Source organism: Pristis pectinata, chromosome 1 (genome assembly GCF_009764475.1).
Source record: "Pristis pectinata isolate sPriPec2 chromosome 1, sPriPec2.1.pri, whole genome shotgun sequence".
Taxonomy (NCBI): Eukaryota; Metazoa; Chordata; class Chondrichthyes; order Rhinopristiformes; family Pristidae; genus Pristis; species Pristis pectinata.
Window position 1 is genome coordinate 123,028,760 of NC_067405.1, and position 12,504 is coordinate 123,041,263.

General features: G+C 40.2%; 1 protein-coding gene across 1 annotated transcript in view; it reads left to right on the forward strand.

Moving 5' to 3' along the window:
* The window catches only part of mdga2a (MAM domain containing glycosylphosphatidylinositol anchor 2a), a 652,262-nt gene that overhangs the window by 210,842 nt on the left and 428,916 nt on the right, over positions 1 to 12,504 (forward strand). The window contains exon 4 of the mRNA XM_052017769.1: positions 8,582 to 8,756. Coding sequence (XP_051873729.1) covers positions 8,582 to 8,756 — 175 coding nt within the window. The remainder of the gene's footprint in view (positions 1 to 8,581; positions 8,757 to 12,504) is intronic.

The window sequence follows — 12,504 nt, forward strand, 5'->3', positions numbered from 1 at the left end:
TACCAAATGTACTTATTTTTGATGCTTGTTATTTTTTCAAATAATCTGATTTCTGACAATCAGAGGTTTAGAAATATTAATATATTATTTTCAAATATAATTCAAGGAGCACTTGATGCAGTGGGCTAACCATTGGCCTTTCAATTCCCTGCCCAGGATTTAATTGGATGTTTGACCATTGGGAAAGAACTCTCCTCTATACCTCAGATGAAATGGTCCTGTATAAAATGTGTTTGACAACCACTGTCCAGTTCCTAATGAATATGCCATATGACTCAACAAAAAAATCCTAATTTGTTATTAAATGGCTCCATGTTCAGGCCATAAGATGTAATAATTAATTACTCATGCAGAAGTAAGTTTCCTTCGAGGTTGGGACTGACACAGGTTGATGTGGGAGCCAAGAGATATTTAGGTTGCTTCTAACTGTTAAAACTGATAGAGAATTCTGGTGTCAGAGAAGTTGAATAGAAAACATACCAAGCACTAAACTCCCTCATCTTAACTGCAAATGAGAAAGTAAAAATTAAATGTAATATTTAGTTAAAATGCCTTTCGGATTGTCTCATATTATTGTTTGCCAACACTGTTACCTGTTGGCAATTACTTTTTATTGCCACTAGTCTGGTTTACACATCCAGTGATAATTCGGTCTCTGCTCTCGGGTGTGGAGCACTCTGCTTGCCAGCCATCCTTTTGTGTTTGATTGTCAGTGCTCTTGTAAAACAGGTTGCTTCTCACCACATTGTTGACGGGCGGTGTTGGTACTTTTGCAGAAGTGAATAACTGTTTCCTCACGTCATAGCACACCTGTGGATAATTTAAAATATAGATTGAAAACTGTGTGTGTAATAATAGTAGAGAGTTGAAAAATTGTGGCCTGGTTTTCAGTCCTCTGACAGCATTGGAAGGAACAGAGTTTAAATTCCAACTTGGAAATGAAAGACACATGTTCCATTTTGAAGATATGATCTGCCTGTCACCACATAAATGGCTGAATAATGTGATATCACATTTAACATTTTATATTAGCAAAACATAATGAACAAATTTACATTGAATTTACCAAACAATCAAAACTATGAAAGGTTACCCCTGTGTCATGCTTTGAGAAGCTTTCAGTTTTCTGGGCTATAGACCAAGAAGTATCTGCCTGCTGTGAAAGTGAATGCAAATGCAGAATAATATAAAATCCTTTTTTTAAGACTCGTGCAATACCACAGCCCCATTGCCACTTAAAAGTTTTATATACAGAATCCAGAAGTAGGCCAGTCAGCCCACATGTCTTGTATTCAACACGCTCCTCTGAACTTAGCCCATAACCCTCTCCTTTTGCATCTTTATTCCTATTTATTTCTATTTCAGCACATCTGTATTAAATCACTTTATGTAAGTATTAAATCTGCCTGCATCAACCACTATGATCAGCAGTAAAATCCACATCCTCACCACCAATGGAAAGAGATCCCTCTTAAATTCTCTGTTTGATCTATTAGTGATTGTTATGCCCATTTGTTTTAGACTTGCCCAATTTTAGCTTCTTCAGATGTTGGGTGACTCCCAGATTACCTGCTGGACTCTTCCATTTTATTGGATTCTCTTTCCTTTCAGTTTGTGATATCACCCTTTGTCTTTTTGATTCCTGAGATGGAAATAATTTTGAGATATCATTCAGCAAATCTTTTCAACATTTTGAAGTTGTAGTTAACAAGCACTTGCTGGTTGGGGGGGTGGGGTGGGGTGAGGGTGGACTACAGCCATGGATCTTGGAGGTGTGCGTCTATGATTGTTTGTGCTGTGTGCATATAATTTTGTTGTTACAGGATAAACAAATCTAGAATCTTGACTTCATTTCTCATTGGAGGTGAAAAGAAAACAGCTTTATTGTTTGAGAAGAAGAATATTAGGTCACATCAACTTAAAAGCATTTAGTTGTTTAAAATTTCTTAAGACATATTCCTCAGTCCAGCTCAATCCCCTGCTCCTCCCACCAGCATTGAATGCTTGATTTATTTAAATCGTTGCTGGGATTCAGGGAAAATAACATTTTTAATGAGGTTAAACAAAAATCTACAAATTTTCTTTGGTCAGTTTATAAATAGCAACTGCAATGATACACTGTAGATTCACTAGGACATGATCTGGGTTATTGTTATAGAGAGAACTGAGAATATTACCTGGTAACTGTTTATAATGTGGGTTAACTGGAGGATTGAGTCAATCTCCCTTGGTCTGGCAAAGGATGTCCACTCAAAGTAGAAGCTTAAACTCTGCTCCCTACCTGCTACTGATTGGCCTGTTGAGCATTTCCAGCATTTTCAAGATTTATTTTAGATGTCTTATTCATCTGCCCAATTAATTCAAGCAACAACATTTTCTACAAGTTTCTCTGCAGATTAAATCTCAGTGCTCATTTAAAATTTACAATGGATATAGGCAAGAGGTTTTTTTTTGCAAAAAAAAATTGAACTGGAGGACCTCAACGGGTCAGGCAGCATCTGTGAAAGGAAATGGACAGTTGACATTTTGGGTCGAGACTCTTCATCTGGACTAAAAGAGTAGAAGGGAGACGGCCAGTATAAAAAGATGAGGGGGAGGGGCGGGACAAGAGCTGGCAGGCGATAGATGGGTTCAGATGAGGAGGGGTTGATGGGCAGATGGAGCCAGGTGGGGGAGGGAAGGGAGAAGGTAGCAGGGAAATGATAAGTGAAGGCAACAAAGGTTTTCTGTGAATTATTTTATGTATGAACCTATTTTAGTCAGGGATTTCAATAGAATGCAAGAATTGCTAGAGATGAGAGTGACATAAATTTTTCTTTAGAAAATTTAGTTTTGGTTCTCACAAGTGAAACTAGATACAATTAACAATGGCTTAATGTTCATTAATAGTGTTTTTCAGAATAAGCTTATCTGGTGCTGGAAACCCTCAGCCATTCCCAGAAAACTGAATATTTGCAGCAGCCAGAAGCACTGGAATGTATGGTGCCATAAAGAATTACCATCAATATTTTAAACAGAGCAGTAAATAATCAGAGATAATGAGACAACAGTTGTTTATGCATACTGCAAATCTATTAACAGACTGTTAGAAGGCCTGCCTTATCCTGCAGGCTCAAAAATGTAAATACAATTATTTCAAATTTATCTGGTAAATCTCATCAGGTAAGAAGTATGCCTGGAAAATATTTTTGTGGATTTGTTAACCACCAATGTTGAAAACATAAGAATGATGCTTTACTGACTATTTAACAGATTTCAGCATGTGGTCAAATAATGACTGAAGTAGTGGGGATAGCAAATTTTGATTTGGATCTGGACTTGAACTCCTGTTTCTACATAATTGCCATATGTTTTTATCTCTTTTTTTGCCTTCACTTGGGGGAATTAATGGACTCTGCTTCAACGGAGATTTTGAAATGAGAATTCCACACTATTACCTCTACTTCAGCAAAGACAATTTTTCATGCTTCCCCTTAAATGCTCTTAAATTTGTCTCTACTTGTTCCCTTTTGATTGGGCAGCAGATTCAATCCATCACTCATTCTGTTATGAAATCCCCAATGGGTCACCACTTAATATAGCTCCAATTCTCTCTGGAACCTGGGTCAAGTCTAGTGAATCTACAGTGCAGTATTGTAGTTGCTATTCCATCCATCATAAAATGAAGCACCAGAACTGTAAACAATTCCAAGCAGGCTGGATCAATTGAGTCTGGTGTTCAGGTTCTGCAGCTATGGGACCAGCCTGGATCTTGGATAATTTTGATAGAAATCAAAACAAAATGATGTAGAAGTTCATTCAAAAATTTGACTTGGTTTATCTGGAGCTACATACAATTGGTAACGTTTGGAATGCTTTCTATCAAGTTGGCAGCTTGCACTGGATTCAGAGATTACTAGGACTTTGATTCTCTGGTCTTCTGAATTTAACAATTTACCCTTGTCACAAAAAGAAAAGGCTATAATCAGCCTGTTCCTAAAATGACCTTGGAAGCTGATAAAACCTAAACACTCTCTTTCTTCAAAGAAAAATCTCATCAGGAAAATTCTGACACTATCTGACCAGAATGATATATTCAAAATCATTTGGTCCTTTATTAACTCTGATTGCACATCATTTTGTTTGGAATATCTGTGCTGATTTTAGATTATAGTTCTTCATATTAAATTACCTCAGGCAGCTGCAAATGCTTAGCACCGGGAGACTACATGGATGAAGGAAACCAGGAGACTTTCTTACTATATGGCTGGTAGAGTGTCTTTCTGTGCCATCTCCTCGGGATTGAATGAGTGAGGATTTCAGGGGTCCAGTAAATTAATTTACAATCATCATCACTTCTTGAAGTAGTTATTGACACTGTATGTTTTCCTTCAGAACAGGTTTTGGTAGAATTTCATTGTTAGGCTGTTCCAGCTTTTACTAGTGAACCATGTTTAGTGTGTTGTGCTCTGGTCTGTGTTCTAAGATAAAAGATTTCGCAAATAGATACTGACGCAGACCTGGCACCTGTGCTTCCTCCAGGACGACTGTCTTCCCCTGCCTACTTAAGTTTACAGAAGGCCAGTAAATAGTTATTGCTGGTTGGATTGAAGTTTTGACCAGGGAATTTTTTAGTAAATGACCAAAAACAAATCCTTGTTTTGTGGTGAAATATCTTTAATTGAGGTTGAGAGATTGCAGTAACTTTGATGCAACCGCTGAATTTCTCCCTACGTCTCCACGCTACCAGCTGAGACGTACATATGCCCAAAACGATCCAGGGTTCAATCTGCTGGCAACCAACTAAAACATGACTTCTGGTGGCTGACCATGTCATTCTTCCTGACCACAGCCCTTGCCCAAGTGGTCCATGTATTGACATATGCCGGTAATTTACCATTCCACCCTTCCTGACTATCTTTATCGTGCTGCTCCTGTCTGGGAATCTGTGTCAGCTATTTGATACTTTTTATAATGTCACAGTCATAATTTCTGGATTACATTCCAGATGGTCAAGTATAACTTTTCAATAAATTTTCAAGTGAAAAGACATTTCCAATAAAATTGTACATTCACGAGCAGTATATTTCACATGAGGAAATAAAAACTTCCCAGCTCCTGCTCTCTCTTCATACACATAGTTGCTTTGTTTATTGGTACAACTGAAGTATTCTTTCTGAGGCTTTTTAACTGATTCAAAATGTTTTAACCATTTGCAGCCTACTTTACAGCATTATCAGGAATATTATGGAGACACAAGAGACTGCAGATGCTGGAATCTGGAGCAACAAGCAATCTGCTGGAGGAACTCAGCAGGTCAAGCAACATCTGTGGGAGGAAAGGAATTGTTGACATCAGGACTGATGCAGTGTTTCGATCTGAAACATCGACAGTGCCTTTCCTCCCGCAGATGCTGCTTGACCCGCTTCTTTCAGCAGGTTGTCTGTTGCTTTGGAATATTGGAGGTTCACATTCAGTCTTCAATAAATGCCTGTCCATGGATGCCTGAATGGCCACACAACCCTGTTAATATACATACAGTTAGCCACATTTCCTGCAGGTATTCCTCTAATTTCTAGCTTGTTTTTTTTAGAGTGTTTAATAAGAATTGGGATTTGGGGGTGTCATAAATGAAATGAGCTTGACCAGTCTGTGCCCATTTCTGAGTGAATAATAGTCTGTAGTACAAATGCAGCAGCTTGTTATAAAGAGATTTAAAACAGAGAATGGAAGTGCTATTGTCTAAGGATTACATCACCATATTCTAAATTCTGCAATCGCTCGTATTCCAAGTGGCTTTCACCTGTCTAAATCGGAAAATGATGCAAATAGCTTTCAGTTCAACAGAACGTAATGTGATGATGCCATCTAAAGCTGGAAAACAAAACCATCAGCAGTCTAGTACACTTGCTTGCCAGAAAACATTCAGAGAAAACATATTATTTTAGCTTCAATCCCCAGATAGCAGACAACCTTCCTGGGTCATATTCTACATAACAGATGCTGGACAAAGGGCTCTGTAACCACAAGATCAAATTTGTTGTTGTATTCTCACTGATCATGTTGATGGGAGGTTTAATGTCCTCACTTAATGAATTGCTGAAAAGGCAGCAAAAGTTTGTCTCAAGGTCTAAGTACTTTGTGTTTCGTTTCAGCTTCCTTTGCCCCAGGGGAGACAAACCCAGCCTATCCAATTTCTTCTTATAACTCAAGCCCTCCAATCCAGGCAATATCCTTATGAATTTTCTTTTCTGCACCTTCTCTAGCTAAATCACATCTTTCTTGCAGTGTGGCAACTGGAACTGCACACAGCCTAACCAATGTTTAGTACAACTATAACATGATATCCTAACTCTTGTGCTCAATGCCTTGGCAGATATGCCCTATGCCACCTTCACCACCCTGTCTACCTGTGCTGCCACTTTCAGGGAACTATGTACTTGTACCCCAAGGTTGTTACTTAAGGGGACCTTCTCTCCCTAGCTGCCCTTTTCCTCTAAATATACTTGAAGAATCTTTTAGGATTCTCCTCTATCTTATCTGCCAAGGATATCTCATGGCCTCTTTTTGTCCTCCTAATTTCCTCAAGTGTAGTCCTACGTCCCTCATACCTCTCGAGGGACTCGCTTAATGCCAGCTGTCTATACCTGACGTGCTGCCTCCATTTTTCTGACCAGACCCTTAATATCCCTCATCAGTCAAGGTTCCCTAATCTTGCCAGTCTTGCCCATCACTCTAACAGGGACATGCTGGTCCTGAACTCTTCCTATCTCATTTTTAAAAACCTCCAACTTGCCAGATGTCCCAATCAAATAGCTGTTCCCAATCAACTTTTGAGAGTTCCTGCCTGATGATATCGAAATTAGCCATTCCACAATTTAGGATTTTATCGTGAGGACCAATCCCATCTATTTCCATGACTATCTTGAAACATGGTTACAGGTCTGAAGGTACATCCTTACTGACAAATCACCCATTGTAAGGACATCTGCATATTGTTTCAGAAAGCTTCCCTGGTCACTCCTAACAAATTCTGCCCATTTCTATCCCTTGGCACTAAGGCAGTCCCAGTCAATATTGGAGAAGTTAAAATCATCTGCTATTGCAACTCTTATTATTTCTACAACTATCTGTAACTTCACAGAATGTAGAAGAGTACAGCACAGGAACAGACCCTTTGGCCCACAGTGTCTGCGCTGAATATGATTTCTCAACATATGTGCTCCTTTAATTCTCATTGACTATTGGGGGGAGGGCCTATAGTATAATCCCTTCAAAGTGTTAACTCCTTTTTTTTATTTGCAAGTTCAATCCATATGTCTGTGCTGAACGTTCTCCCCAGGATATCTTCAGTAGGCATGATCACATTATATCCTGTTGAATTAAAAGTTATTTTCACCATTTTCCTATTTACACAGGTGAAACTGGTAAATTTTAAAAAAAGGCATGCATGGAGAGATGGAGAGAACAAAGGGAATGCCTTGATAGGATGGAGACCATGAAGACAGATGACACATATTGGTGTCGACTTGGAGAGGGTGCTAAGGATTTGTTAATTGCAGCTAATATATTGGGAGTCAATAAATAGACACACGAGAGAGAAAAATGAAAAGCACAGATTGACTTGTGAGATATCCCACACAGCAGCTGATGGTGGGCCAAAACAAAGAATACTTCAAGACCTCAGCAGGTCAGGCAGCATTCTGTGGAGAGAGAGAGAAGTGGGATGGAATGCGGTTTTGGGTGGTGGAGTGCTGCAGGGTTGGTATTTTAGGAACAATCTTTTATGGGGGAGGGTTGGACTCACAGACAGGGGTGTTAGCATTATTTTTCTCTCTGCAGATGTAGCCTGGCGTGTTTCCAGCTCTGTTGTTTTCTTTCTGATTTCTGGTATCTGCAGATTTTTTTTGGCGGGGTGGTTGGGGGCGGGGGGGGGGGTGGTTCAGTCCTTAGGTAGTTAAGGTGCAATTCAATTTTTCAATCTGCAAAGATGTTACTTGACCTGCCAGGTTTTCCCATCATCCTCCTTTAGATTACTGACAACTGCTGCTGCTCTGTGCCTCACAATTCCTCTGTTTCTTTTTCTTTCCTCAGACTTCTCTGTTGACCTCTTCCCCAGACAGATTAGCTGTTATTGCCAAGCCTTTACCACCTTTTCTTGGTCAACAATGATTTGTGCCACTCACTTTATTTGGCCTCAACCTTATCACAGGCATTCCTTTTCTTCTGCCCATCCCTCCCCTTCCCTGCAAGTTTAAACATGCTTGTTTTCTAAATTTTTCCTGTCCAGAAGGAAGATCATTGACCTGAAACTTCCCCTTGGCTTCTCTTTCCAGAGATGTTGCCTGACCTGCTGAGTATTTCCAGTATTTTCTGTTCTTTTTGCATTAACAGGAACTTTGGATTTGCCTTGTTTATGTCAGTCTGTTCCTTAGTAGCTTTTATCTTAGGTCGAATTAAAATTTTTATTTTAATTTCTTATCAATAAATTATAAAACTGGCAAATTGTAAATAATTCTGCATATTGAATGAAGGTGCTTTTTTTCTGTGGTTCTGCCTTCTGTATCGAATTTAATAACCATCTCTAATGATGCTTGCTCAGATCAGATGGACCAAAACAGCAGGAAGTGCCTCTGACAGGTTCCACGATAACAGTGTCTTCAATGAAACCCTGAGGATCACCAGAATTCAGCGTCACCAGGGAGGTCGCTACTACTGCAAGGCCAACAATGGCTTGAGTACCCCTGCAATCAAGTCCATCAGAGTAGATGTATACTGTAAGTAACAAACGGGCACACTGGAAATTTTTCACCCACTGTGTTCAGACCTTCACGGGGTCCAATCCCAGCAGAGTTCATGATTGTGTAGATGACCTTTAGTTGGTTATTGCGTTGATTGTGAAAAGACAGAGGCTGTGTGACTGAAATCCATGAAAGCAGAATAGAAATCCATTATGATATTATTCACAAATCTCCTCTTCTGTCTCTTGTTTGGAGATCTGCTGTTGAGCCGAGAACCTCCTGGGACACAAGTGGCAGGTTATAAATGGGACAGTGGCTAGTGTTGTAAGGGTGTGCACACCAGGGGATTGAAATGGGGTCTTCATCTACGAGAGTTATTATTGTTAGCGTTATAGTTGCACATGGACTAGTTTGGTTTTAGATTTTCATTTCTGAAGATGTAAATGCAAAAATAAAAAGAAGCTAAAGTTGCTGAAAATAGCAATTCTGGTGCAGAAGGTATGCCTAAAACATGAACATCATAAACTTATTTCACCATTTTAAACATTGTGACTGACCTGCAGCCTTGCTAGTTCTGAAAATTTCTCTTTCAAAGCTAGCTTCAATTTAATGGGTTGAAATCATCAAAATGTGATGAGTGCTTTGAGGGATTTGAAATCTTACAAATAAGAGTAAAGGACAGACTCATAACTGGCAGCCACATTTCCAAAGGAGACTGATACACTAAGTGCTTCTGGTCTCTGATCAGAAACCATGTGCAACAGAAAATGAGCATTTACTAATTGCAGAGGCAATTTGTTGCATCATTTGGCATATCTGTATCTCCATTCAAGAGGCATCTCTAAAATTAAAACTGAGGCATCCCTCAGTAACTCAGTACGAGGAAGAATGGGGAATTCTTTGATATCATGTAAAATATTTTAGTTAGAAACATAATGACCTCAAGCATAGTCTGCAACTATAGAACTGTACAGCACAGGAACAGGCCCATTGGTCCACAACTTGCCAATTTAGTAATCCCATCTGCCTGCACATAGTCTATATCCTGCCATTTCCTGCCTGTTCAAATGCCTCTTAAGTCTTACTATCTTATCTGTTTTCAGCACTTCCCCTGGCAGCGTGTTCCTGTCACCTACCACTCTCTGTGTAAAACTTGCCTCATACATCTCTTTAAACCTTCTCCCTCTCACCTTAAAGCCACCCCCTCTAGTATTTGACATTTCCACTCTGGGAGAAAGACTCTGACTATCTACCCTATCTATGCCTCTCAGAATTTTATAAACTTTGATCAGATCTCCCCTCAGCCTCAAATGCCCCAGAGAAAACAATCCAAGTTTGTTCAATCTCTCCTTGTAGCTAATACTCTCTAATCGAGGCAACATCCTGGTGAACCTCTCCTGCAGCTTTTCCAAAGCCTCCACATCCTTCCTGTATTGAGGCAATCAGAACCGCACGCAATACTCCAAAAGTGACCTAACCAAAATTTTATAGAGCTGCAAAATGACTTCCCTACTTTTATGCTCAACACCCCAACCAATGAAGACAAGTAGGCCTTGCATCTTCTTTACCACCCGATCTGCTTGTGTTGCTACTTTTAGGTAGCTATGATCCTGCTTGGACTCCCATTTTCATCAGGAAAGGGTTGGATCAATCTCAGCCATGCTTTATCTGCTGGCTTTGCTGCTGGTTTCTGTCAGCTAACCTGAAGAAAAAGGAGTGGTTTGAATAAGGGAATAATTTTAGAACATAAGAAATAGAAGCAGGAGCAAGCTTTATGTCCTCTCAGACCTGCCTCACAAACATCCAACAGTGTGATGGCTCATCGAGTAATAGAGTTAGAAACTGACCCTGTGGTCCACCAAGTCTGGGCCACCTATCAAGCACCCATTTATACTAATAATTCATGAATCCCATTTTATTCTCTTTACATTTTCATCATCTCCACACAGATTCTACCACTAGCCAACATACTAGGAGCAATTTACAGTCGCCAATTAACATACCAACCTGCACAACTTTGGGATGTGGGAGGAAACTCATGTAGTCACAGGAGAAACTTGCAAACTCTACAAAGGCAGCACTGGAGGTCAGGATTAAACTTGGGTCATTGCAGTTGTGAGGCAGTAGCCCTACTGTCTGTCTCAGCCTTGCATACACTGAATGACCCAGTGGTGGAGAGAGTGCATTCAGATTGGAGGGCTGTGACTAGGGGTGTCCCACAGGGATTGGTTCTGGGACCTCTAATTTTTGTGATATTTATTAATGACTTAGATGAGGGGGTAGAAGGGTGGGTTAGCAAATTTGCAGATGACACAAAGGTCGGTGGTGTTGTGGATAGTGTGGAGGGCTGTCGAAGCTTACAGAGGGATGTTGATAGGTTGCAGAGCTGGGCTGAGAAGTGGCAGATGGAGTTCAATCCGGAGAAGTGTGAGATGGTACACTTTGGAAGGACTAACTCCAAGGCAGAGTACAAGGTTAATGGCAGGATTCTGGGTAGTGTGGAGGAGCAGAGGGATCTAGGGGTTCATATCCACAGATCACTGAAAGTTACCTCACAGGTGGATAGGGTAGTTAAGAAAGCTTATGGGATGTTAGGTTTCATAAGTCGTGGGATCGAGTTTAAGAGCCTTGAGGTAATGATGTAGCTCTACAAAACTCTGGTTAGACCACACTTAGAGTACTGTGTCCAATTCTGGTCGCCTCATTACAGGAAGGATGTGGAGGCGTTGGAAAGGGTGCAGAGGAGCTTTACCAGGATGTTGCCTGGATTGGATAGTATGGATTATGAGGAGAGACTAAAGGAGCTAGGGCTTTACTCATTGGAGAGAAGGAGGATGAGAGGAGACATGATAGAGGTATACAAAATACTAAGAGGAATAGATAGAGTGGACAGCCAGTGCCTCCTTCCCAGGGCACCAATGCTCAATACAAGAGGTCATGGCTTTAAGGTAATGGGTGGGAAGTTCAAGGGAGACATCAGAGGGAGGTTTTTCACCCAGAGAGTGGTTGGTGTATGGAATGTGCTGCTTGGGGTGGTGGTGGAGGCTGATATGTTGGTCAAGTTCAAGAGATTGTTAGATAAACATATGGAGGAATTTAAAATAGAGGGATATGTGGGAGGAAGGGGTTAGATAGTCTTAGGCGTGGTTTGAAGGTCAGCGCAACATGGTGGGCCGAAGGACCTGTATTGTGCTGTAATGTTCTATGGTTCTAGAAGCATAGAAACATAGAAAAACTACAGCACAATTCAGGCCCTTCGGCCCACAAAGCTGTGCCGAACATGTCCCTATTCACACTCACTTCTATTCACACATTGTTCTATTCACACTTCTCTGGGGAAAAGAAATCGGCAGATTCACAATCCTTTCAGAGAGGAACTTCCTCCTTATCTCTGTCTTAAGTGGGTGATCGTTTATCCCAAACTAGATTTCCATATCTAGATTTGCCCTCACTAGGGAAAAACATCCTCTCAACATGTACCCTATCAAGACCCCTCATAATATCATGTGTTTCAATAAATCATCTCCTGATCTTCCAAACTGGAGAGTACAGGCCTAATCTATGAAAGACCACCCTTCATTCCAGAGATCAACACTTCTCTGAATTGCCCGCAGATTAAATAAATCTTTCCTTAAATAAGGAGATCAAAACTATAAACAATACTGCACACTAACACCTTGTAAAGTTCCTAATTATTTCCAGTATCTGCATACTAATTTTTTTTTGTTTAAAGTAAATAAAATTTGATCTTAAAGTTAATGTTTGGCTTAATGCAACTTTCTAG